This window comes from Gadus chalcogrammus, chromosome 15 (assembly GCF_026213295.1).
Source record: "Gadus chalcogrammus isolate NIFS_2021 chromosome 15, NIFS_Gcha_1.0, whole genome shotgun sequence".
NCBI classification, from domain to species: Eukaryota; Metazoa; Chordata; class Actinopteri; order Gadiformes; family Gadidae; genus Gadus; species Gadus chalcogrammus.
Window position 1 is genome coordinate 14,237,733 of NC_079426.1, and position 24,209 is coordinate 14,261,941.

Below are 24,209 nucleotides of genomic sequence, written 5' to 3' on the forward strand. Positions count from 1 at the left end.
ATTATGGATAGTATATTTTTGTACACAGAGGAAATGGGTGGACGGGATCAGTGGCATGCAAACACAACTCAACATGCAAAAACACACACCGACACACCCACACACATGAGTTGTCACAGAAACCCACCTCCCGTCTTCCCTGAGAACGTGTCATAGAGGGTCACTTGGTAAGCATTCCCTCTGTCACCAGCCTTCTCAGGGCAGGAGTCATGGCTGGCTGTCAGGCAGAGGCATCAGGACATGTTTACTCAGAGAGGAGGCAGAGGTCCCCGAGGGAAGGATAGAGGCTAAAAGTTTAGCCTTATTCACTGACACTCAAAGATCCCCATCCACACCAACACACACGAACACAGAGCATATTTCAAAATGCAACGAATGCATCGCAGCACGGACAGATTAATTACTCAGCAGAACCCCCCCCCCCCCCCCCCCCCCTCCCCCCCCAGCCGGGAAAAGGGAAAACCAAACACATCCTTGTCTGCGTTTCTGTGTGGAGATGTGCACTGTGTTTTGCAGAGGCAGGTCCCTTTTCATGAACAGAAAGCTACACAGGGCAGCAGAACGCCACCAAGTGAACAAAAACAACGGCTTGTGACGCACACTACTGCTGCACATGGGCGAGAATGTGTTTTGAACGGAGTGCGCCGAGGGAGAACAACGAGGAAGACGACGTAGGATACCAATGCCTGCCTCATGCAAAAGTTTCGGGAGTATTGAGGCAACGTTGGGGACTGAATAACTTATGTGTATTTGTGTGTGTCTTTGCATGAGTCTGCATGGGAACTTGCTTTGTGCCTACTATCCTCTCATTGTCTTTTCCTGTGTGTGTGTGTGCGTGTGTGTGTTGGGGGTTTGCCTCAAAGCTTAAGGGGTTCGTTAGAGCAGCGTTGGCGGCATTGCCAGGCCTCAAATGTTCTCTCTCTCCCTCGCTCTCTCCCTCGCTCTCTCTCTCTCTCGCTCTCTCCCTCGCTCTCTCTCTCTCTCACTCTCTCTCTCCCTCGCTCTCTCTCTCCCTCGCGCTCTCTCTCTCTCTCTCTCTCTCTCTCTCTCTCTCTCTCTCTCTCTCTCTCTCTCTCTCTCTCTCTCTCTCTCTCTCTCTCTCTCTCTCTCTCTCTCTCTCTCTCTCACTCTCTCTCTCTCTCCCTCGCGCTCTCTCTCTCTCTCTCTCTCTCTCTCTCTCTCTCTCTCTCTCTCTCTCTCTCTCTCTCTCTCTCTCTCTCTCTCTCTCTCTCTCTCTCTCTCTCTCTCTCTCTCTCTCTCTCTCTCTTTCTCACACATTCGGCTGATAAATATTGGGGCGTGCTGGGTGAAATAATGGCTTCTACTGCACGCTGCCAGGCAATACTAACCATATTACTGTGATGTTGTTTTATTGCTCAGTTCCCTCCTACTTGTTGTATACAGCTGCTGCAAAATGAACAGTTATAATGTGATCAACAAATAAGGCTGTGTGCTGCCGAGAGAAGAAGACAATTAAATTTGGAACAAAACCATTCCACAACAAACTTTATGGAAAGAAAAATTTCACCTTGGGGCTTTTTATGAATGTCATAAAACCTGTATTAATCCCAGGTTTCAGAACAACAAAGCCGTTAGTCTCAGGAAAGAGAAATAGGAATACAGATCGAACAAAGCGCTTGTGATAAGTGGATGATATTCTCAAGTGAGGAAATGTTTGCTTTATTAGCACAGGGCTTATCGAAAGGTTACTGCAAACCACACTGCTTACGACAACGTTGTCTTCATTGTTCTTGTTTTACTTTGCGGTGTTACTGTTTTGATATTTTTTTTTTTCAGGAGATCCTTCAATGCGGCCGTTCATTTGAAGTGGAGAAGATACTTTGCAATGACAGATATCAAAGGCTGAAGGTATGTTGGTAAAAGAAAAATTGGGCTATGTTCAAATCGGTCAGCTTGTGCCCTCTATATACCACTTCTTAGGATGTCACCACTTTGAAGGGTTGTCCGACATTGTGAGTGTATAAATGTGGCACCCTACAAAGTGCACTGTTCAGTACCGATAACGCAGCATAAAAATAAGGGTACACCTGATGCAAGCTTATTTCCCCTAGTGTATCCCATGATGCATAGCGGTTTTCAGTGTCATGGCATTCATCTAATAGAGATAGTCCGGCCCATATTAGTTATTTATGCAAATTATGTTGTTTATGCAACCAATACACGTGGCAGCCATTCTTCTCCGGACCGGGTCATAATTGTTTTATGAATTCCACATATTCTCTGGCTTAGTTGTTTCATAAGCAGTGGGCTACATAATGTTCAGTGTGCAGAGAATGCGGACTAAGGGAAGGAGTGAGTCACTTCCACTTTCTTCTCTTCTCTGTTTGGTGCTTATTGAACCACTGGGGTCCCCATTATAACCGCTGTCAACACACAAAACGGGGCCTGAAAGAGGTGTACCCTACTTGGCAGCTAAACAAACTTGACCGGAGAAGGTGTATACTTGTACGCAAACATTTTGCGAGCAGCGGATGTCGGCGAGGTAAATGGTGAGCCGGTGAATTGAAGCCAGATTGTATAATGATGCCTCTCCCACATTTCTTTCCACTTGATAGATACTTTCCCTTTATCATAAACATTCAAACCGGCCCTGTTATTTGTTCTTGTGCTTGTAGTGAGCCATAACCATTCCATAAGCACCTTTCAATTGGAAAGGATATAGCTTGAGCCTACTCAAATCTTCAATCAAATCCCTCTCAATATTTAATCAGTGATGTATCCCCATCACATATCCCAACCCGAAGCCGGAGGACGGGCCGACCGAATGGCAGCTAACTGATTTACTTTGTGGAAAGTCTACATCAAATAGCTGTAAAAAAATAGCAGAACAGAGTGCCATTTGATTTTTTTATTATATAACGTCATACTGTGCACTTATCACCAAGCCTACGATTTCAGTTGTCAAATCGCTGCAGTGAACATGACCTGTCTCGTCTGTCACAGGCACTGCCTTTACCGCGGCCTAAGGTGTTGTCACTCATTGCATTATGGTTGTGACCCCAGCGCTGTGGCCACTAAACAACACCCACAAGCACCTTCATTTATGTTGCAGATTTCTTTTTTTCGATGTACCATTGATCAACATTTAATTGATATGGCTCCAGCTTCATGTGGTACTTTGCATTGACCATTTATCGTTGGATTTGTTTGGGTAGACTGATCAATGTTGGGTAGACTGAATCCAGGTGGATTCTGATTTCTAATCACTGTTACATGAAAATGACCTGTAGGTGTGTGACCGTATGGTTTTACTCCTCTTAATTTACCGCCCGCCATTTTTGGCTTTTCTACAACCAAACCCTTTTAGTATGGGCCCTATGCACTGCTTTATAATGAGACCCCTGTCATTTTACTGATTACCTTCACAAGTTATCAGAAGGTAACCACAGGCCGTCACCGGAAGGACTCTCTCTTCAGAGCGTGTCATCTTGTGTGCCTCTCTCTCCTGCCAGCTGTTCACCAGCGTGTTTGGGGTTGGGCCAAAGACAGCCGAGAAGTGGCACCGCGGGGGTCTGCGCACGCTCAATGACGCTCTGGAAGACCCCGGTGTTGAACTGAACAGCATGCAGAAAGCAGGTAAAGTGGAGCCATCGCTATTTCACTGCCTCTCAATGAAATGATGGGTTTCTGAAAGAAGTCAGGACTTCAGAGAGAGAGAGAGAGAGAGACAGAGATACAAAAAAGGGCAATAGCTCAACTGTAGCGTCGACCTTTTGAACGCGTTCATGTGGTCCGGTGGGAGAACCCTTATTGAAGGAGCTTGGTGAAGGAAGAACATTACAACCATTGTGGGCCGAAAGGGGACCAGCATTGAGATTACAGTCAGAAAGCAATAATAAACCAGAGTATTTTTTATAAAAATCGATGCTCTGTGGCTATGAAGGGCAAAGCTCATTGTGGAACGGCACTAGCACTAGTTTTCATCAATCAGAAAGCAAAGGCTGCGTTCTTCCTTGAGATTTGTAGGTGCGGGAGGACTTGTTTAACACAAATAGTGGTGCATGCTGGGGGTTATTTCAGCCATTTCTAGTATAGTGCCTTCTTTTAAATCCGTGGCCTACTGGTTAAGGACCAGTAACTGGAGGGTGACCAGTTCAAATCCCGACTGGTACACAAAAAATACCGGCGGGGGGAGTAGTAGTGCAGAACCCCCCCCCCCCCAACGGGACAATAAAGGATAACTTAAATGTGAAACTGGAAATTATAAAGGGGTTATATAAGTATTGAATTGTCACATCAATTTTGACACATAATAACATTAATATCCTTAAATTAATTAACTTGATGAAATAAGAATATTAAGGCTAGACAAAGACATCAAATATTATCAGAGAACGACATTCCCAAAATGTATTTGGAGCCCCAGCTCGCAATTCCCTTCAATAAAACTGTGCATGTTGAGCCTTTTTTTCCCCCGTTTTCCACTTATTTTTTATGCCAAACCCGTTCTGCCTGGACAATCCTTCACTGTGTGAAGCAAGGCATCAGATGGCAAATCAAAATGACTTGGGACAAGTTGACGGGCCCATTCGGCCCTCCCCTCCACCCGTAATGCATTATGCTGACAGACGGACAACTTAATCAAGTCTGTCAGTTTTGTTATCGTTGCTGGATAACAATGAGTAGCAACAAAATCTGATTTCAAAGTAAAGCGAAAAGGGAAACAATAAGCAAAAATGCGTAAGCAAAAGATATTATTTTATTGGCAGTGGTTTCTACATTGTTGAAGATTGACACACGATAGAATAAACAAAGGTTGGCCACAGTTAGTCGTCAGGACAACACTGAATACCATCCACAGTAAGACGCCCAACGGCCCTCGGACAACAAGCCGCTCATCATCCCGTCTCCCCTTGACACCCCACTTCCTGCTCATAAATTATACGACTCCGACCTTGTCTCCTTCCACAATAACATAGCCTGGGGTTGCTCCGACACTGGAGCAGCAGACTTTTAATCTCGAGGCGCAGGGTTCATGTCCCTGCTCATCGACTCCCTATTTATAGAGGGCAGAATGCCGGTACAGTGCATAGCGGTTTGGTTCTTTGTCCTCCAGCGGACACATCGCTGTGAGGGAGCCTGCCACCAGGGAATCGGCCAACCCAATCAGAAAGCTTTAATAATATATGAATCATTAATTTACTATACAAGGCCCAGCACAATTTTCTCTTGGCCCATCCAAAGTCCAATCCCTGGCTTTTGCTTCCTGGGTCTGTGTTCGGATCCCGTTGTCCGCAGCCAACCCACAGGAATCCTGGCTCAATGGCTGCCCCACATCCACCTGCTCCCTGATGACGTCAGTGTATCTGACAGCGGTCCGCTCTTCCTCCCTAGGATTCCGGCACCATGGGGACATCTCCAGGGCTGTGAGCCGGGCCGAGGCCCTCGCCCTGGGGGAGATCCTCCACCAGGCGGCCCTGGGCATCTCCGCGCACGCCGTCCTGGTGCTTGCGGGCGGCTTTCGTAGGTACGACCGCTCCTGGTTCTCCGGGTCCCGACTCGGGGACCAGGCTCCAAGTCCGGGTTCAGACGGACTAAAGGCTCGGACCATCTCTAGCTGCAAGATCTCGATTTAATTAGCTATTTTGTCATTTAAGAGAGATCTTGGTTTGTGTGTGTGTGTGTGTGTGTGTGTGTGTGTGTGTGTGTGTGTGTGTGTGTGTGTGTGTGTGTGTGTGTGTGTGTGTGTGTGTGTGTGTGTGTGTGTGTGTGTGTGTGTGTGAGTGATTATATTTAATGGCATTAAATCACTGGTGGATCTGAGGGTCATCAGGTAGGACTCAAGAGAGAAAGAGCTCCCATCATGCTCTGCGGTACTTACACTCTGTACGTAGTGCTGCCCTGCTAGAAACACCGTTGATCATGTTTGCATTTGGTTCGAGGCTTATCTGGCTGTGTCCACATTTGCGGATGATTCGGGATTACATGGGGTAGATTTGCAATACTTTTCCAACGCTCTGATTTCACAAGAGAACTCCCCCGGCTGTATGCAGACTATACTGTGTTCTGCAGCGCGTTGCTGTAATCACTTTTACCCCCTGAGGGCTGTTCACGGGGGGGCTACGGTCTTTACATGGCGAGCGGTCCTACTGGCTCAGGCTATCTCTCACATCCCCCTTCCCCTTGTCGAGGCCCCTTTGAACTGCACTTGTTTTTTAATGTGCTTTCTGCCCCGTCAGTAGGCACAGAGAAGTCTGCATAGGGCTGGTTCTGGCCCTAGCTGCGGGCAGTGCCGTGCGGTCTGCTCAATAATTCAAAGGCAGTGGGCTGGGGACAAGTAGTGCTAGCATACTGACCGGGCTCTGCAGTGCCGGCCCGTTCTAGAGCCAGCCCTTGTCTGGGGGCCCCACCCTGGTCACTGTGTGTATGTGTGTGTCTACCGGAAGCAAGGGGCAATTAATTTTCTCTTTCTTCTCTCTCCTCACGTCTTTCTCTGCTTAATTTTTCTCGGCAGATTTCAAAGTATCCAAAGAAGTGTGTTGCGGTCATTTTGGAGCACTTAGTGGGAGGGTTTGTTTTATGTGGCGTGACAGTACCAGCTGTCTTAACCCAGAGCGTTTTTATTTTGTGCCGTGACGATGTGTAGGCGACAATAAAGAAAACAATCAAAAGACAAAAACCAACCAAACCAACCCTATCGTTACAGTAATTGGTTTGCATTGAAATAAGAAGTCCTGAACATTGTTAGAGGTGGTCATTGTCCACAGGTTGTCATTGTTTGCACTGGGCTGCACTTGTTTTGCAAAACCAGAGTCATCAGACAAATAATAGCCTGATTTACACTGTCCAAACAGCTGTCATCAAAGAGAAATTACATCTTATTCTTCCTACGCAATGCAACTATGTAAGTGGAAGGACGGTGAGATTAACAGTGGAAAGAAAGTAGAGTGAGTTTGAATAAAGACATTTTTTATTCTGTAAATATTTGATGACACCCCCAAATAGATACACCATCGCCACCAAAAGTAATATCTGAAACACAATGTAACTGGCTTGTACTTTGTCAGAAAAATGCCACATACATCCCATAGTTGAAAGCACTTGGTAGGCTACTAGGTAATATGTGAAGCTTATTCATGTTAATATTAATATAAATTACAAGAGAGGGCAGGATAATATAGTGGCTATGATCCCAACAGAAAGCTACTGGGTTTGATACCCAATGACTGCAGTTTAACCTTTAGGATTCTGTGAGCAAGCAGCCTATCTCCTCCACTTGGATGAAAGCGTCTGATAAGCCGTAGTACATTGTGAATATTGACCTTGTCTCAATGGGAGTGAATTATACTGAGACCATAGAGGCAGGTTGTGGACTGATCTGTCAATAGGTCTATATTCCATGCATCGGATAGGAAACGGATCAGACACAATCGCTGGGAATGTATACCACATATGCAAAGCAGAAGTTATAAATGGCCAAACACAGCGACTTATCTTTGCGCTAAATCCCCATATATTCAAATATCAATTTAAACAAGATGGATGTTATGCCGTGCTTTTATGTTTTGAGGTTCCATCGGAATATGAGACTTATCAGCAGTCTCGGCTCAGTGAGGGAAAAGAACAGCCTCGCCATCTGCCTTTACTGCACACTGTGCTCTTTTTTTACTTCTACTTGGGGCTAAGATCACAAGCAATTATACATTTCTATAAAAAAAAAAATAATGCTTTAAGATGCAACACTTCCTAAAACTTACTTAAGTAGCTGCCTTGCTGTTATGCTACATGACAACAGATGAGATAAAGATGGCCGCCACAATCCTAAAGTCACGTGATCGTATCAACAGTATCTTATGTCAGTGTAATGATGCCCTGAGCCCACATTAAAGAAAAAAATCCTCCAGCATCATTCAAGGGAGAGGCGACAGCTGGAATGGATGTAAATATCAACTCCTCAAGAGGGGGATTTGGCAAACGAGATTGAAAAAAGTGATTAGTGCATCACGGCTAGTTAACACCGGCAGGGAGGGAGGGGAGCGCTATAAATTGTTATGGGCCAGGAGCCAGCTGCGGAGCCGTGCGCGAGAGGGCCCCGAGAGGCGGGCCTAATGTCTTCAACGTCAGGAAGACGGAGCCCGCGTATTACCTGGATGCTACAACGTGTGTGTTGAGAGAACCTTGGATGCCGTCGAGCAACCGCACACACACACACACGCACGCACACGCACGCACACACACACACACACACACACACGCACACGCACACGCACACGCACACGCACACGCACACGCACACGAGAGAGAGAGTGAGAGGGTAATGGATGTGTTGTGAGTCCGTAATTAACTTTTTGTATTATTGAAAAACGCCCAATTTACATAATTGAAAATGGAGCTAGAAACTTTATCTAGTCCACTGCTCAGAGAAACAGTTATGAGTCCAATGAAGATGCCTGGCTTCGCTAATTTATCTTAATTATATATATTTAGAAAGAGCTTTACTCATAGTGAAGTTCAGCTTTCCTAGCCATGATTTCTGGTGTAACCCGAGACATTTAGCATTCTAATCCATTGGCTATCGTCCAGGGAGAGAGAGAGAGAGAGAGAGAGAAAGAGAGAACAGTTCATCTCCCTCGTCTCTAATTTGCTTATTTCAATGTCTCAAAAAAACGATCGGAACATATTAACGCAGTCGATGAAGTGCATCCTGCTGGCCCCGGCTAAGTAAAATTGTCTACCTTGGAAAGAAAACGGGCGATGGCAACGGAATGAGAGCCAGGGGGATACAGGGGGAGATAGACTGATCTTCCTCTTCTAAGAACCTCTTTAAGATGCAGGTGACACGTCCCAAAGTGGTTTGCCTGCAGGGGAGGATTGTAAAAAGATATGAGGCTGAACATACCTTCCCTGTCACCATGGATCGCAATTGCGGCGCCAGTAAAGATTCATGTCTCTTTTTTTTGTGTCTTATCGAGGCCTTATATCACAAAAAATGTTGGCTGGCTAAAAGGCTGTTGACACCACGCTGCAAATCTCCAATTTCCGATCCCGGCCTCATGGCTTTGCTCCTTATCAATTCCCATTTGTCACAATTATCTACAAAAAAAAACTGTGAACCAGGGCATTCTCTCATTGTATAGGCCTACATCAAAAAGAGAGATGTTTATGTCTCTTGAAAGAGATGTTACCCACACATCCCCAACGCCTTTATGTACCACACTATAAGGCGTTATGATCTGTGCTTGAACAACCCTAGAATGTAGTTCTGAGGAAGTGCCTCCTACAGAGCCATTATTTATTCACTCCATCCTCTTCTTAAATGAGCGAATATCCTTGCATATTTTAGGGCTCCTTCATGGCAAAGTTTAATAATAAATCGTTTTCCCTCATGCAATAGAGGTGCATTGTTAGCTACATTAGCATCAGGTGGAGTGAAAAGGGGCAATGTAGCGCTAGGTCCCAGAAACATTGGCATTTATTGGATCACTTGCCATGAGTGCATACATTTCCCAGACAGTGGTGGCCCTAGCAGAAATTGAAGTCCAAATATTGTCATCGTCAAATGCCATGCGCTGACAATTCAGACACACTTTCTTTTAATGTTCGTTAAATAACGTGTTAACAACTTTTACTGTGAGAAATCAACCCGAGGTCGAAAGTTTTAGCATTTCCCACTGGCCAAACGCCTCCACATGGCTGAAGCTAATGCTGACGCACAATGCACAATAAATTTGTTGTGTGAGAGCGTAGCTTACGTCGTTAGTCAGAGAGAGGCGGAAAATACAATAATTGTGCTGTAGAGAAGGTGTGTGACACGCTGACTGCCCCTTTTCCCACTGTCTGCGATTCATTTAGAGAGAGCATCTGCAGTAACTCCTAGACCCACTAATGCCCTCGCTCAATCTGTTTAATCTCTGCTTCCTTAAATTGGCTTTAGAAAGCTACAGTCTACATCACTGCAAAGTCACACACACACACACACACAGACACACACACAAACACATGCACACACACACACACACACACACACACACACACACTGACACTGATAGACACTTCAATACAATCTCGGGGCTTTAAGAGCTGATTGGAGGGAAACTATTTTCATGCTGATGATCTTCTGCTTTGATTTTGCTATTCACGGCACACATTCACGCAGTGCACTCCAGTGCATTTTGCTAGCGCAGCAAAGCCTTTTCTCCCTACAAGAGGAGCTGCATGAGCCCTCAGAAAAGGATCTCCGAAACGCTGCGTTGCCATTTACGAGTGTTGGGAGATTCTGGAAAGAAAGTAGCACATTTAGCCGATGGGCAGCTGAGGTACCTGGTTTTCAAATAGCCAAAATGTCTGGGACTATAGATCGTCCCAGAGTGCCCAAATGACACTTACCCTAACCCTTGGTTCATTAAAGATTAGAGAGAGAAAAACATATTAATATCGAACAACATTCAGTTTAAATCTCAGCCAATCCTGCAGAATCACCTGGCAAGAATAAAATTGGCAGCAGGCACTGGGCTGTTCAATGCCTGATGGACACACTTTGTTTTAATGTTAGGGTTAGTTTCATTCCATTTCATGTAACTGCCTTGTCAGGCACTAAACAGCTGTTTGGTTATACCTGCTTAGCCTGTGAATTAGCCACGGAGAGCCATGCAATTTCCCCACAAACCAGCAATGGTCTGCCCTCCTGGCTCCCCTCATTTAATTTGGTGCTGGTTGCTCACCTTTTTTGCATTTATGGTGTATTTGTATATCAGAGACTTGTGAGCGTTGGTTCAATTGTAAGCTTACACTGTGCGTGTTCAATAAAGAACTCAAATCGTCCAATAAAATTAGTCGAGCCTAAAATGTAATCCACCTTTTATGTCCTTGAAGCCATGTGTAGAGTAATATTACATTTCTGACACTCCTTCTATAAATATGGAGGAGAGCCACTGAGGATGATATTCAAAGTTATTATAAAGATGGTAACACGGAGAAGAACTGTAGAGGAGACGTGGAAGAAACCAATACGATTCAGCCATTCACAACGGTGAATCAATAAGCATTCCTTCGACTGATGTGGAATCCCTCATAATAACACGTCATACTCATGTTTGTGTGTGTGTGTGTGTGTGTGTGTGTGTGTGTGTGTGTGTGTGTGTGTGTGTGTGTGTGTGTGTGTGTGTGTATCTATGTGCGTCAACATGCAATAGCTAGTACCTAATGGGCTGGCAGAAGAGCTGGCAGCTGTCCTGCTGTGTGTGCAACAGGATTATCCTGATCAGGTTTGAGTCCAGCCGCTGTGTTCCCCCCCCCAGGCTGTGTTACAGCCACCACAGCTGACTGCGGGCCTGCGTCAGCATGGCCATGATCCCCCTTTCATGTGGGCAGGATGGGGCTCGAGGGGTATTCACCCGCCCTCCACACAAGTGGTGTATCGTGGTGTGTCTGCCTCCCCGACGGGGGGGGCCGCAGTGGGAGTCAGTACGTCTGTGATACCAAACCACATGTCTGAAGGACAGCTTAGACGCATATGCATTGAATTGAACGTGTGGTTGTCGTAAAACATCTCCGTCACTCCACCACAATGGTTGCTGATTTCCCCAACATGAGGTGTGAATGTATAGCAAATCAGGCAGATATGGTGGACAATGTATTCATTAAAACAATATGAACCCAATCTTATTAGTCATATATTACTCAAGAGGTGAGAGAAAATGAGATCCGGAAAATTCCGTTACTCCCACATTCAGAGGAAATTGTTTTTTAGCATGGCAATTATGACGTCCAAGCTTCAGATGTATTTTCTTCCTTTCTTTGTCTCTTATGAATGTGTAGATCATAGTTCATAAGAGCTATTCATCAAACGCATCTGTGTGGGTATATAGGCGTCAGGGGTATTCAACAGCTCAACTAATTCAATTCAATTCAATTTTATTTGTATAGCCCTTAATCACCATTACAGTCTCAAAGGGATTAACAGGCCAAATATTTACGACACCCACCATTACCCAAAAACTCCCTTGAATTAGCAAGGAAGAAATGTTGGTTTTACACCTCGAGACCGCGCGAGGCCGCACCACCGCACCACCGCACCCTTTCATCCTCTAACTGACGGATACGTCACTCTAACAGAGCTATCTTATCTATGAGAAAGGCGGAACAAGAGCAACCCAGAGTACATGCTGACCGTGGTTGATGCAGACGGAGCTCCAAAGAGGAAACAGCGAATACAATACAGAGTATGCAGAACAGGTCGGAGATATAAATACCGGTAAATAGATACAAAACGAGATAGCAGGTCGACGCTAAGCGTCCTGCTAACCAAACCAAACAAACCAAGCCGGCTACGCGGAAGTTGCGTCAGCGGCGTCACACAGTGGCCTGGGGTCAACCGGCGGAGAGGTTATCTGTGTACACATTGTGTTTGCTTAACTTGATAATGACTTGATAATGACTTTGCTTATAGCCTCCTCACCACCTGCACCACCCCCTCCCTGCCTGCCGTACTGCAGCGTGGCTGCGGCTCCATATGGACACAGTTTATCACATGGATCCAAGTGGAAAATGATGATTCTCCCAGAATGCTTTAAACACACCGGCAGCTGCTGTAAAAATTGAGTCTTTAGGCTTAACAACTTAAGACAAATTGTTTGAATTATAGCGGGGGAATAAAAAGCTGTAACGCTGACCGCGGCATGCTGCGTGCTTTTAACAGCACCTTCTGCCAGCCCCCCTCAAGCCCCCATCAGTTGTTGCATCTAAAATAAGTATATATATTTATTTAGACATCTTTTTCAAAAAGATGTGTTAAAGGAAAGCTAAACCCTTAAACAACTACCAGTTGAGTAAAAGTGAGTGTAAGTGGGTTATTTAGTCTACGAATGATTGCGGGCCACGCATTTCGACTTTAATGCGTCTGTGTGTTGATGTCTGTTTGTTGTTGTCCAGGGGGAAGGAGTTTGGTCATGACGTGGACTTCCTGCTCAGCACATCGGAGCAGGGCAAGGAGGAGACCCTGCTGCTCAGCCTGGTGGACAGCCTGAGACGCCAGGTAAGGAGTCACTGGGACATAGTTTGGTATCACTGAGTGTCCCCGCCTAGGCGGAAAATAGGGCAGCTGTGGCGACAAAAATAGCATGTGGTTCATTCGATGGTTGATCCGAGTTTGGAGTTCTGAGAGGGAAAGAAGTATTATGCGATGTGCGTGTGTACGCCCATCATATAAACTCTCCTCAGAAATCAAGCTGTGAGTGCGATGCGTTTCATCAGAATTCAATGCTCCCCACCTCAGAGGAACCAATGAAGGATTACCTCGTTCCCAGGGGTTCTCGTTTTACGCTGTAACGCCTGAGATTGGGTGCTTCGACCGAGTGTGGCGACAGGTTATCTTCATACCTTCCTTCTGGAAATTATACTCCTAAAGTGCAGGACAAAGAAGTATAAAATAAGCTTTGTTTTAGCAGCCATCACTCAGATGAACTAGTCGTAGTAGGATATCGAAGCTAATCCGTTTTAAATTATATGTATGAGTGGATTTATTGATGTCGGGATCTGGAGTGCTTTTAGTATCTACTACTGTGTTGTCTGGATGCATATATATACCAAATAAACAAACTGCACCTGACCTGAGCTGGGAGAGGGCGGGACTTCCGAGCATGCTGTGGAGGAAGCGACAGGTGTTCAGTTACATGGGTTGAGGGGCGGGAGGTCGAGATAAGCTGCGCCTTCCGATAGAGAGGCGACCTTTTCCGTTTCCGATGTTGCGTTGCCAAATTCATTGTAAAAATAACGAGTGTATTCTCTTTCTCTTGGTTGTTTCGATTTACTTCATTGTCTTCTCTCAGCTTATTGAAGACGGAACCCCGTTGATGAGGGTTGCTCCGGCATGTTAGTTCTCAATAATACTCACTCAGTTATTCACAATTCTGTTCTACGATTGTCATAGTGAAACAACATAAATATCCTCAGCACCCAGGAGACCGGATTCAAGGCAGGTGTCTCCAAGAGCCGATTAGACGTTCAAAACTAAAGCTGATACGAAGTTTCAGTGTATCATAGAGCCAGCTGAACTGCCTATGCAACTCCCCCAGAGAGCTGGGGGAACAGCAGCTCCCGCCCGTGAGGGCCCTTTGTGTTCACACCGCACCAGCGAGGGCTCTTTCTGCCATGTGCTCCGGAGCCCCTCTCCGGCCCCGAGAGGGACAGACAGGTTGGGCTTGTCACAGAATATCAAAGCCATATTATTTTCCATTTTTTTTAGCATCGGCACCACAGCCCTTTACAAGAAAAGCCATTCTTCTTCAGGAGTGGCTCACTTTCACACTTTAAAAAACAAATAGCAGAGACCAGAGGAGCTGGGAGAGGATGCTGGACCGAAAATGGATTCTGTGATGGAAAATCTGCGGCGAGAAAAAGACAGAAAATACCCAGAGGGAGAGTGGGAAGGTTGTGAGGCGGGGAGGAAATGATGAGAGAATGGCTGTGAAGAGCTGAGTGACCGAGATGGAGCGAACGCAGAGTGCGCTTTCCGCCTTCATCGCGTAATGATGTAATTTTTCCAAATTAATGATGCAATTATTGGCCGTTTCTTTTCAAGGGGATTATTGAACACTGTTTGTCACCGCAGTGAGGCTGGTGCCACCGCACTCCAGAGTTGTATGATCAAAATGTGCTCCAAACGTGAACCAGATATTTAATTTGAGGGCATGTTGACACACTGTTTCTTGCTCTCATGCCTCGAACAGCTGTGTGACGGAAAATACAAGCTAATTTTAGGAGTACAAATTTATTTAGCATTTAGACAGCTCATTATGAGAAACATACTCTGTAGTCGCCTTAAATAGAAGGAGTTAAAGCTAAAAGCTGGAGAGAATAATTTGTTGTCTCGGCAGGTCGTGAGGAACTTCTGTTTAGTTTCATTGTTTACAACCATGCATATCACTTGTGCCATTTCCACAATTTATATGCTAATCGACTGAAAAATGACAGCATGTGTAGGAACAGCACGTCTTGTAAGTCCTCTTTAACTCTCCTCTTTAAAATTCTTCTACTGATCAAATGCACCAGCAGAATCCTTTTCGGTCTGGTAAAGCCTCCCTTCATGTCCTGGTCCCTCTCTAATTCACATTATTTATTGTTATAGTTATAATAAATAATAATAATACATTTAATTTAGAGGCGCCTTTCAAGACACCCAAGGTCACCTTACAGAGCATATAGTCATCATAAATCGTTTAAAAAACATTGTGGAAAAATAAATAAATAAATAAATAAATAAATAAATAAAATAAATAAATAAATAAGTAAATATAATAAATAAAAAAAATAAAACAAAAACATGACAAAACAAAACAAACAATCAATCAAAACAGTGATCAGTTAGACGTTGTGTGCGAGTTTGAACAGGTCAGTTTTGAGTTGTGACTTGAAGGTTGTAATGGTGTCTGACTGTTATGTTACTACAGTTATGTTTTACTTATATTCGGATAAGGCTGAACAGAACCAACAGTGTCTGTTAATGTCTGTTTAATATGTAATTTTATTGCATAGCTTTGTTGAAAGCTCACTTCTGATCTGGTCAATTACGGCATTCAGAGGTTATTTCTGAATAGCAGACCGCTGCTATGAATAACAGGCCATTGCAATGGACGCTGTAATTTTAGTTTTTTATCTTGGGGTTTTCTTTGGGTCCTGCGTCACCCTGTCAGTTTTAAATTGTGATAATGAGCAAGTTGCTGTACTTGATTCCTTACATATTGCTTTATATTCTTTCAGATTATATATTGTGATGTAATTTAATTCAATATTATATTATTTGGACCTGTCAATGACCTCCCAAGGGCAGTGTGGATGATATGAAAAAATAATAACATTAGGAGAATCACATTTATTTGTAGCTTTTAATTATTATTTTTTTACCAATTCCATGACTAAATTACATTTAACCATGAGTGAAGATTCACAAAGAGTCAAGATTTATTTTCTTATTCTAAATATTCTTCTTATCATCCCCATTATTCTCATTGATATACTGAAGCTGGTCACTTTTCGGCCTAAGCCACCTCATACAAGCCTAAGCCAGACCGGCGTGCTGTTGTTGACATTGCCGACAGCGCGTGTGAACAACTTCCTAAGCTGTCCTTCTTGACACCACTTGGCACAAGGACGTGGTGTGTAGGGCGGCCAGGGGGAGCTGTTGCTCCCCAGGGGAAGGCCCAGAGTGGGGCTAGACGCAGAGGAAAGAGTGGTCCAGAGAACCACAGTGTACCCACTTTGTCATCCGACAAAGACGGGTTTAAAAATACGTCTCTCTCTATCCACCCTCCCCATGCTTCCAAGGATACACTCACACACACACACGCATGCACACACGCACAGACACATACACGTACATGCACACCCACACACGCACGCACAGGCACACGCACACGCACAAGAACAAGCACACACATGCACAAGAACAAGCACCCACGCACCCATTTACGCACACGCAAACTCTTACACAAACATACTTACACTCACATGCTCACATCCACACACATGTTTGTCCCTTCAGGGGACCTTCCGGTTCCTTATTACCTAACTTGTGATTGCGGATCCTTTTGCCTGTTCTATTGGTCGGAGGAGGAAATGGCCGTGGAACATCCACTGTCTGCCCACTTAGAGCACTGGTTCTAAGTGGGCAACATTGTCCAGAAATAGGGAGCGCATTTCGAAGCTCTACTTAAGCAGCCTGAGCCCATTCACATTAGGTGCCTTCAACGTATCCTGAGAGTGACCTAGCAACACTGTGTAGTGCACTTAACGGTCCTACAGAAGTCCAACTCCAGGGGGATATAGGGGATGATCCCGCAACTTCAGCTGAGATATCTCTGCCGTTTCATCAGAATGCCAGATAATCATCGGCCCGGGAACATCCCGCACAGCCAACTTGAACTAGGCCGTCGTTCTGCAGGCGATCTGTAAGAGAGGCTTATAGACCATCTAGAGACGACACTGCGGAGGTGTAGGACCAATCCATCTTCGCTGGAGCTCTCTGCTGGGCTCCGCCCCCACGCGGCGCCAACTCTGCCACCGAGGAGTGCAAATGCAGAGGACAAGAGAACAGAACACCAGCCGGCTAAAAGACAGGGACGAAATAAGCCCTGCCCCATGCCCTGTCTGTTGCAGACATGGTGCATCACGTATTTGGTTTAACAGTCAGCAAAGGACCCACAAGCAGTAGTGGTAGTTATCGCACACAGTGTTTCCAGTCCACTGTGTGTGAGGTCATTGTGTATGTCTACTGTGTGTGTCCAACGAGTGTGAGGCCATCGTGTGGGTCCACTGTGTGTGACCACTGTGTGTGAGTCCAATGTGTGTGTGTATACCGTGTGTGTCCACTCTGTGTGAGTCCAATGTGTGTGTGTCCACTGTGTGTGAGTACAATGTGTGTCCACTGTGGGTGTGACCACTTTATTTGGTCCACTGTGTGTGTCCAACTGTGTGTTTCCCCTTTGTGTGTGTCCACTGTGTGTGTATGTCCCCTGTTGGATTGTGTCCACTGTCTGTGTGTGTGTCCATTGTTTGTGTGTTCCCTGTGTGTGTGTGTGTCCCCTGTGTGTGTGTGTGTGTGTGCGTCCCCTGTGTGTGAGTGTCCACTCTCTATGTGTGTGTCCACTGTGTGTGTGTGTGTGTGTGTGTCCTCCGGAGTGTAATGAGGATGTGGATGACGATGATGACATTTAACACATTTCTTTGTGATCAGCATCAAGGAGGAGACATCATCACCTTAAACTCACCTCATTAGCGGTTCGCAGCAAAAGTGTAAACCAGGCTGTCTGCTACCACCCCCCCCCCCCCCCCCCCCCCCCCAAACTCCCACTACAGCTCTGCTCCAGCCCGGCGGGGCCCACTGCAGTAGTGCGGAGTACTGGATAATGGATAACTGTAGCGTCGGCGATGGATGGGATTAGAACTGGGCCGGGATGGGTGATACCATGGGGAGAGGGGGGGGGGGAGGGGCTTGAGGGAGGGTGATTAAGTAGCGGTGGCAAAGGTGGGCTCTTAAGCCGTATGACCTTGTCATCTGCAACCGAGCCTCTGGGGTTGGGTGTGTGTGTGTGTTTCTGTGTGTGTGTGTGTGTGTGTGTGTGTGTGTGTGTGTGTGTGTGTGTGTGTGTGTGTGTGTGTGTGTGTGTGTGTGTGTGTGTGTGTGTGTGTGTGTGTGTGTGTGTGTGTGTGTGTGTGTGTGTGTGTGGGGGCTAGAGTATGGGAGTGCGGGCGGGTGTTTTGTGGGGATGTCTTAACTTGAAATATAATATTGGGGAGTGCACACACACACACACACACTCACACCATCAGCACCCTATCCACCCTATCCACCACCCGAGGGGAGGTGAAACGTACATTTATCTGGCAATGTCCTTGCGCCGTTGGGTTCATCTTTTAGTATGTCCCTTCTCCGCCTCTTCCTCCTCTTCCTGCTTGCTGAGGGGTGTAACTTGGCGGGGGGTTTGGGTGGGGGGGTAACAGGATGCAAGGTCAGCCAGCAGCTCCGGACCCGATAAGCTTCAAGGTCCTCGCCTCCCTCCGATGGCAGCCGGGTGGGGGGCGGGGCTTCAGGCTGTCCTCCTTCTATCATCCCTCTCTGCCTCCGAGTCCCATGTATGAACACAGCTCATCACTTTCCGTGGGCGCACTAGAAATGTCGTCGGGTTCAGGAGCTCGGTTGCCCTGGTTGCACAGAGCCAAGGCCCACAGGGCCGGGGAGGGATGTGAGAGGTGACACATCAGTGATTCTGTGGAAGTGCGATTATTATTTTAGAATCACAGTAACATTTTGCTGCTCAATGCTAATGGTTACTTTTTCCTGTTGACACTGATTCGAAAGGCGATGCTCTGACTCTGCATGTTGTACACACACACACACTCACAAGCTGTCTTCTCTCTCGGTCTCTCTCTGTCTCTCTCTCTCTGTCTCTTTCTCTCTCTCTCTCTCTCTCTCTCTCTCTCTCTCTCTCTCTCTCTCTCTCTCTCTCTCTCTCTCTCTCTCCCCCTCTCTCTATAAACTTGCTGCGCCTCCATATTAGCGATGCCATCACTTTATTCAGGCTGAATCAACGTCAGCGAGTGGGGTTCCAACACGCCCCACTAATACATACTAATCTGTGACTTGGCGGCAGGCGCTAGATGTGTTCTCTGTGTCAGAGGGGAACATGTCATTAGATCGCTGACTGCACGGCACTTAATGTTCCCCGGGGCGGGCCGTGCTGCTGACCCTTTCAAAACAAGATAACTATGCAGAAGAATATTTAGTAAAAAACAAACATAGATACCCTGAGCTCTGATACCTGGCATCACCGTTCCCGACACAGCGTTGAATCTCGTGATTCAGTTGTTTTTCTTCTTCTCTCTTTTTTTTATACACTTAAAAGCAAAAAAAGCTTTGGGGAAAACAAATTATCTTCTCTTTGGTAATTCCCTGTGTAAACAGTTCTGGTGGAATGAGCTTACCTCTCAGAGTGCGGCTGACATTACCTGCTGCGTGGGAGTTGATTAAAGACCGCTGGCAGGCTAAACAACCCTCAGGCGCTGCTCCAACGCACAAAAACTTCACGGCTTCCCTGTTTTTGGGTGTGTGTTTCACTTGTTTTTGCCGTTTTTGATTTTTGCAAGAGCTATGTTGGAAAGCAGCAGGGACAGACGTCAGAAGAGAGGATGACAGGAAGTTCAATTGACTGACAAGGCCGCTAATCTCCTTTCGTTGGATTCGCACGCGGTTTGGTTTCAATGGCGTTCATGCCCCCTTATGGACTGCGTGACAGACACGCTCACATGTCATTAGTTGCTTGTATTTGCTCTTAAGGCATCTGGATGGAATCATCTTGGGAAACAGAACAGCCTGTGATGAGTGTCTCCACGCATAAGCTCGCCCCCATGTATGAGATCGGATTGCAGACATCCTCTCTGCACTTTGGCTCGCTCGTGGGTCTGAAGGAGTGGAGTGTGTGTGTGGGGGGGGATTTCAAACGACTCTCGCTCTGTCGCTCTTTAGGCTCATTATCAAAGTAGAGTGTCGCTGCCTTTCGCCTCGCCCTTGCTGAACATTTGGATTCAGGATCTTTCACCCAGTCTCCCTCTCTCTGTAGTTTGAAGGTGTGATGTGTAATCGGGTGCGTGTTCCCCTTTTTGCCATCAGGGTGAGCGGGGGACGGTCGATTTGACACAGGGGGGTGAGGGGGGGGTTCTTATCTCGCCCGCTGTGCGACCCCTCAGAAGACCGTTGATGAGCGAAACATACATGGAGGAGGCGGGGGATGGGACTTCACACGCGCCGCTCAAAAGAAGCTCAGCTGTCGGTTAATGAGTACACCGCTATCAGCAGGAACCCAGGCCCTCCTCTTTCTCCCAGAAAGGAGGCGGGAAGCAGAGAGCGAGGTGTTTGACGCTTTGCCATTAACCCCGGTTATCTGCCGGGATGGGAAGAGCGGGCGGCCCTGGTTTGGGGCACTTTGCTCTGGCCTATTACTGCTGCTCGAGCCGAGAGAGGCTGATCCATTGGCCGCCTGGGAATTCCAGGGACCCCCGAAACTTCCATTGGCTGGCCGGATAAATGGAGGATTTGTAAGGTGAAGCATTATGGTGCTCCATGGTCCAGGTTAAATTATAATCAGAGCCGCCTGGGTCCAGAGCCAATCGATCCCTAGCTATCGCTCTTTCGTTTCTTTCCTCACTTGCTCTACATTGGTTATTCACACAGTCTAACTCTCCTCTCTAAGACTCCCATAGACACATCCTATATAATTCAGTCCCCTAAATACGCGTTTAACGTCCCTGACGGAGAGATTGCAACAAGCTACACAGTAGAGCTGTTTTACATGGGAGAAACTCAGCTTTCGCCTGTGAACAGCCCGACAGACTTGCAGGGGAACCCACCAACAGAACAGTTAAACCAGAACTCAGAGCTCTAAAGTACAGTCTTGGCGGTGATTCACATGACTGCCCATCACTGACTTTGTTGTCTGATTGTTTGCGATGATATACTCCCAAACAATGATCCACGATAAACATTCTTATCTTACCAGCAGCGAGGCAACACAACCTGTCATGTGGACGCTCGAACCTGTGACTGATTGACGGTCTGCTCTCTGTTGACCCCTACAGGGCATTCTGCTGTACTGCGACCACCACCCCTCCACCTTTGACATCAATAATCTGCCCGGTGTCAGCTTTGAGGCCATGGACCACTTTGCCAAGAGCTTCCTCATCCTGCGGCTGGAGGACCGCCAGGTGGAGGGGGGTGTCCAGCGGCCGGAGGGGCAGCACGACGGCCGGAGCTGGAGGGCAGTTAGGGTGGACGTGGTGGCTCCGCCCATGGAGCGCTACGCCTTCGCTCTGCTCGGCTGGACAGGATCCAGGGTGAGAACCGCTGTGATTGGATCCATATGACTGGATACTCTCAGTTGGATTGTTTACAATAAGCACTAGGGTGGAGGAGATTTGGGACTTTTTCCGGGGGAAAATAGATTGCTATCTCCACTTTAAGATGTGCCGAAATAACACTTTTTATTTTCTCCATCCAGCAACTCATCCTAAGTGTTAGAATCTGTTGATTGTGTCTATTGAGTCCCTTTTTCGGGGGGGAGATTGTGTTGTAAACACAATATTTCGATTCATCTGATCACATTTATTGAAAAAATAATTCTGATGGTCTGTTCAGACTGACCTTGCAGTATAATTTGGAGTAGACATGTATTTGGAGGTATCCTTTGAAAGTGGTGCTAAAAGGTTTTTGATATCTGAGACAACTAAAAACAAGGTCCTCTCATGTTCACCATTAAAGAAAAAAATCATACGTTTATCCAATACACAGATGCAAAAAAAAGTTAAATCTGGTATTTCCTCCAGTTGCTATTTCCTTTCAGTGCCTTTGAAACGTAGACAGGAAAAATTGCATCTAATTTCACATTATCGATTGCTTTGGTCCACAGCAATTTGAGAGAGACTTGAGGAGGTTTGCCCGAAAGGAGAAGAGAATGCTGCTGGACAACCATGGCCTGTGGGACAAGACCAAGGTACCCCGCACTCCTCCTCCACGTCCACTTCCAAACAGAGGGTGCTTCACATACTTTTATAATCCCATCAATGTTGTAACCTCACCACTCTTGGAATACTTAACTAAAAGAGTATGAAGAGTAGCAAAACATGTTGTGCTGACAGTGGGAAGCCATCCTACTGAGAACCATGCAGAGGTTCAACCAAAGACCATTTCAAAATCCCAACCAATCACGTGTCAGTTTTGTGATGGCCCAAAGGAGCCCTATGCAAATACTGACAAGTGGACGGCTGGACTTAAAAACACATGCGCAGGAGCCGTAAGATATTGATCCATGTAAATCACGGGGAGAAACAACAAAGGCAGCAGGAGCAGTGAGTGTTCTCTGGCCTTTCACAATAATGCAGCTACCGCTGCATTATTCGAAACCGTGTGTTTCTCCAGAGTCGGCCCATCGCCGGGGATTTGCCCAATGTGTAGCCTGCAGAAAGTGTGCTTGTGAATCTGGATGTGGAATTATCCAGCGGTTTTCAACCTTGAAGGCAATAGAGGGGATTAGCTTTGACTGTTTGACTGGACCAGTGGGGAGGTGTGAGAAATGATCTGAAAACGGTCCGTGAAATATGTATTTTCTTTTGTGGGTGTGCAGGAACCCGATAGCAGGAAAGCACGATTTTTAATTATAGCCTTATTGCTACAAGGTAGGCGTTTATGTGCTAATTAAGTCCTCCACATCGTACGCTCGCAGACACACACACTTAAACAGGCGTGCACGCGCGTATGCACGCACCCACACGCAAACACGCACACACATAAACATCAGGTAAATAAGAAGGAAAGGCCTCCAACTGTTATTGTAGCACGACACCGGCTGGCTTGGAAAAGAGTGAGACGGATTGCATTGCAACGCAGGGTGCATTGATACATTTGGCAAATCAATATATTGCATCACAGTCTTAACCAAACAATTCAATAATAAAAGGATTGTAAATAAATTAACGGAAAATCCATTTGATTTAATAACCAATTAACTCTCTGCTCACCCACACAGTCAGACTTAATTTGATTATATTTAGTGACACCTGGCCTTTGTTTGAGTAAGGAACTTAATTGTGAAGTCCAAAACTCAAGGACTGACAATAGTTTGTGTGCGTGCTTGTCTGTGTGTGTGTGTGTGTGTGTGTGTGTGTGTGTGTGTGTGTGTGTAGGTGTGTTTGTGTTTGCGTCTATGTATGTGTGTGTGTCTGTTTGTATTTTAATTGCTCTGCCGTATTACAAGCATTGTTAGTCGAACCGCCGTGCTTTCCGGTTCTGACATTTCCGTTAAAGAACTGTCACAACTGTCGCTTTTTGACACATGGGTTTTCTTAACGCCACTGATAACTCTGCCCTGACATGCGAGAATCCATTCTGACACAACGTTTGACACAGAGTCTGAGGCAAAGTTAGCGGCGCGAATTTCGGGAATATCTGAAGAAGCGTGTGACATCGCGGTAAGCTTGGGACGAGAAAGACTGCTGGTTAGCAACCCTTTTAGCGTTCAGAGGTTTTTCAGTTTCTTTGATGTGGATTTTGAATGGATGCCGAGACATTAGCCGTACAGGTCTCTGAAGCGAACTGGCTCCTTGTGCAGCAACATCAACTCCCCTCGCTGCATGCCTTTGTCCTTCTGTGAAAAGCCAAGACTACAGAAATCTTCAGAAAGAGTGCGGCTCCCCCTGTACACCCGGTTTCATCAATCCAGCAAGAGGTAGAAAAACAGTTCACACATCCATCAAAGCCGACAACAACTTTTGAGGGAGCATCACTCTGGCTGACGGTTGACAGACTCTACCTGGGATGAATATTTACCCCGACTCCCCGTTCCCTCTACTGTTTCCTGGAACTCACTGCTTCTGATTTCCATACTGGAGGGCGGGGAATGAGATGGGGGGGGGGGGGGGGGGGGGGGGGGGGGGAGGGGGACACAACGTTTCTGAAGCAGAACAAGACACGATCCCGGCAGCGATGGATGGCAGGTTGGGGTGTGGAAGGCCGAGAAGGCGGTAGTGTTATGGGGTGGGGTGGGGGGGGGGGGGTGGGGGGGGTACGTAGGGACTCTGTCACCACACCCTTACTCAGTCTGAGATCTCCCCAGGGATGGGGGTCGGAGCGTTGGGATCACAGGCCAGCGTCTCCCTGACAGATATTATCCACGGGCGGCTGCATCAGATGGTGTTTATTCATGAAT

General features: G+C 46.4%; 1 protein-coding gene across 1 annotated transcript in view; it reads left to right on the forward strand.

Moving 5' to 3' along the window:
- dntt (deoxynucleotidyltransferase, terminal) overlaps positions 1-22,459 on the forward strand; it is a 43,809-nt gene extending 21,350 nt beyond the window's left edge. Inside the window, exons 5-11 of the mRNA XM_056609960.1 lie at positions 1,798-1,869; positions 3,474-3,597; positions 5,356-5,488; positions 12,892-12,994; positions 21,088-21,342; positions 21,915-21,998; positions 22,424-22,459. Coding sequence (XP_056465935.1) covers positions 1,798-1,869; positions 3,474-3,597; positions 5,356-5,488; positions 12,892-12,994; positions 21,088-21,342; positions 21,915-21,998; positions 22,424-22,459 — 807 coding nt within the window. The remainder of the gene's footprint in view (positions 1-1,797; positions 1,870-3,473; positions 3,598-5,355; positions 5,489-12,891; positions 12,995-21,087; positions 21,343-21,914; positions 21,999-22,423) is intronic.
- Positions 22,460-24,209: the final 1,750 nt, after the last annotated feature.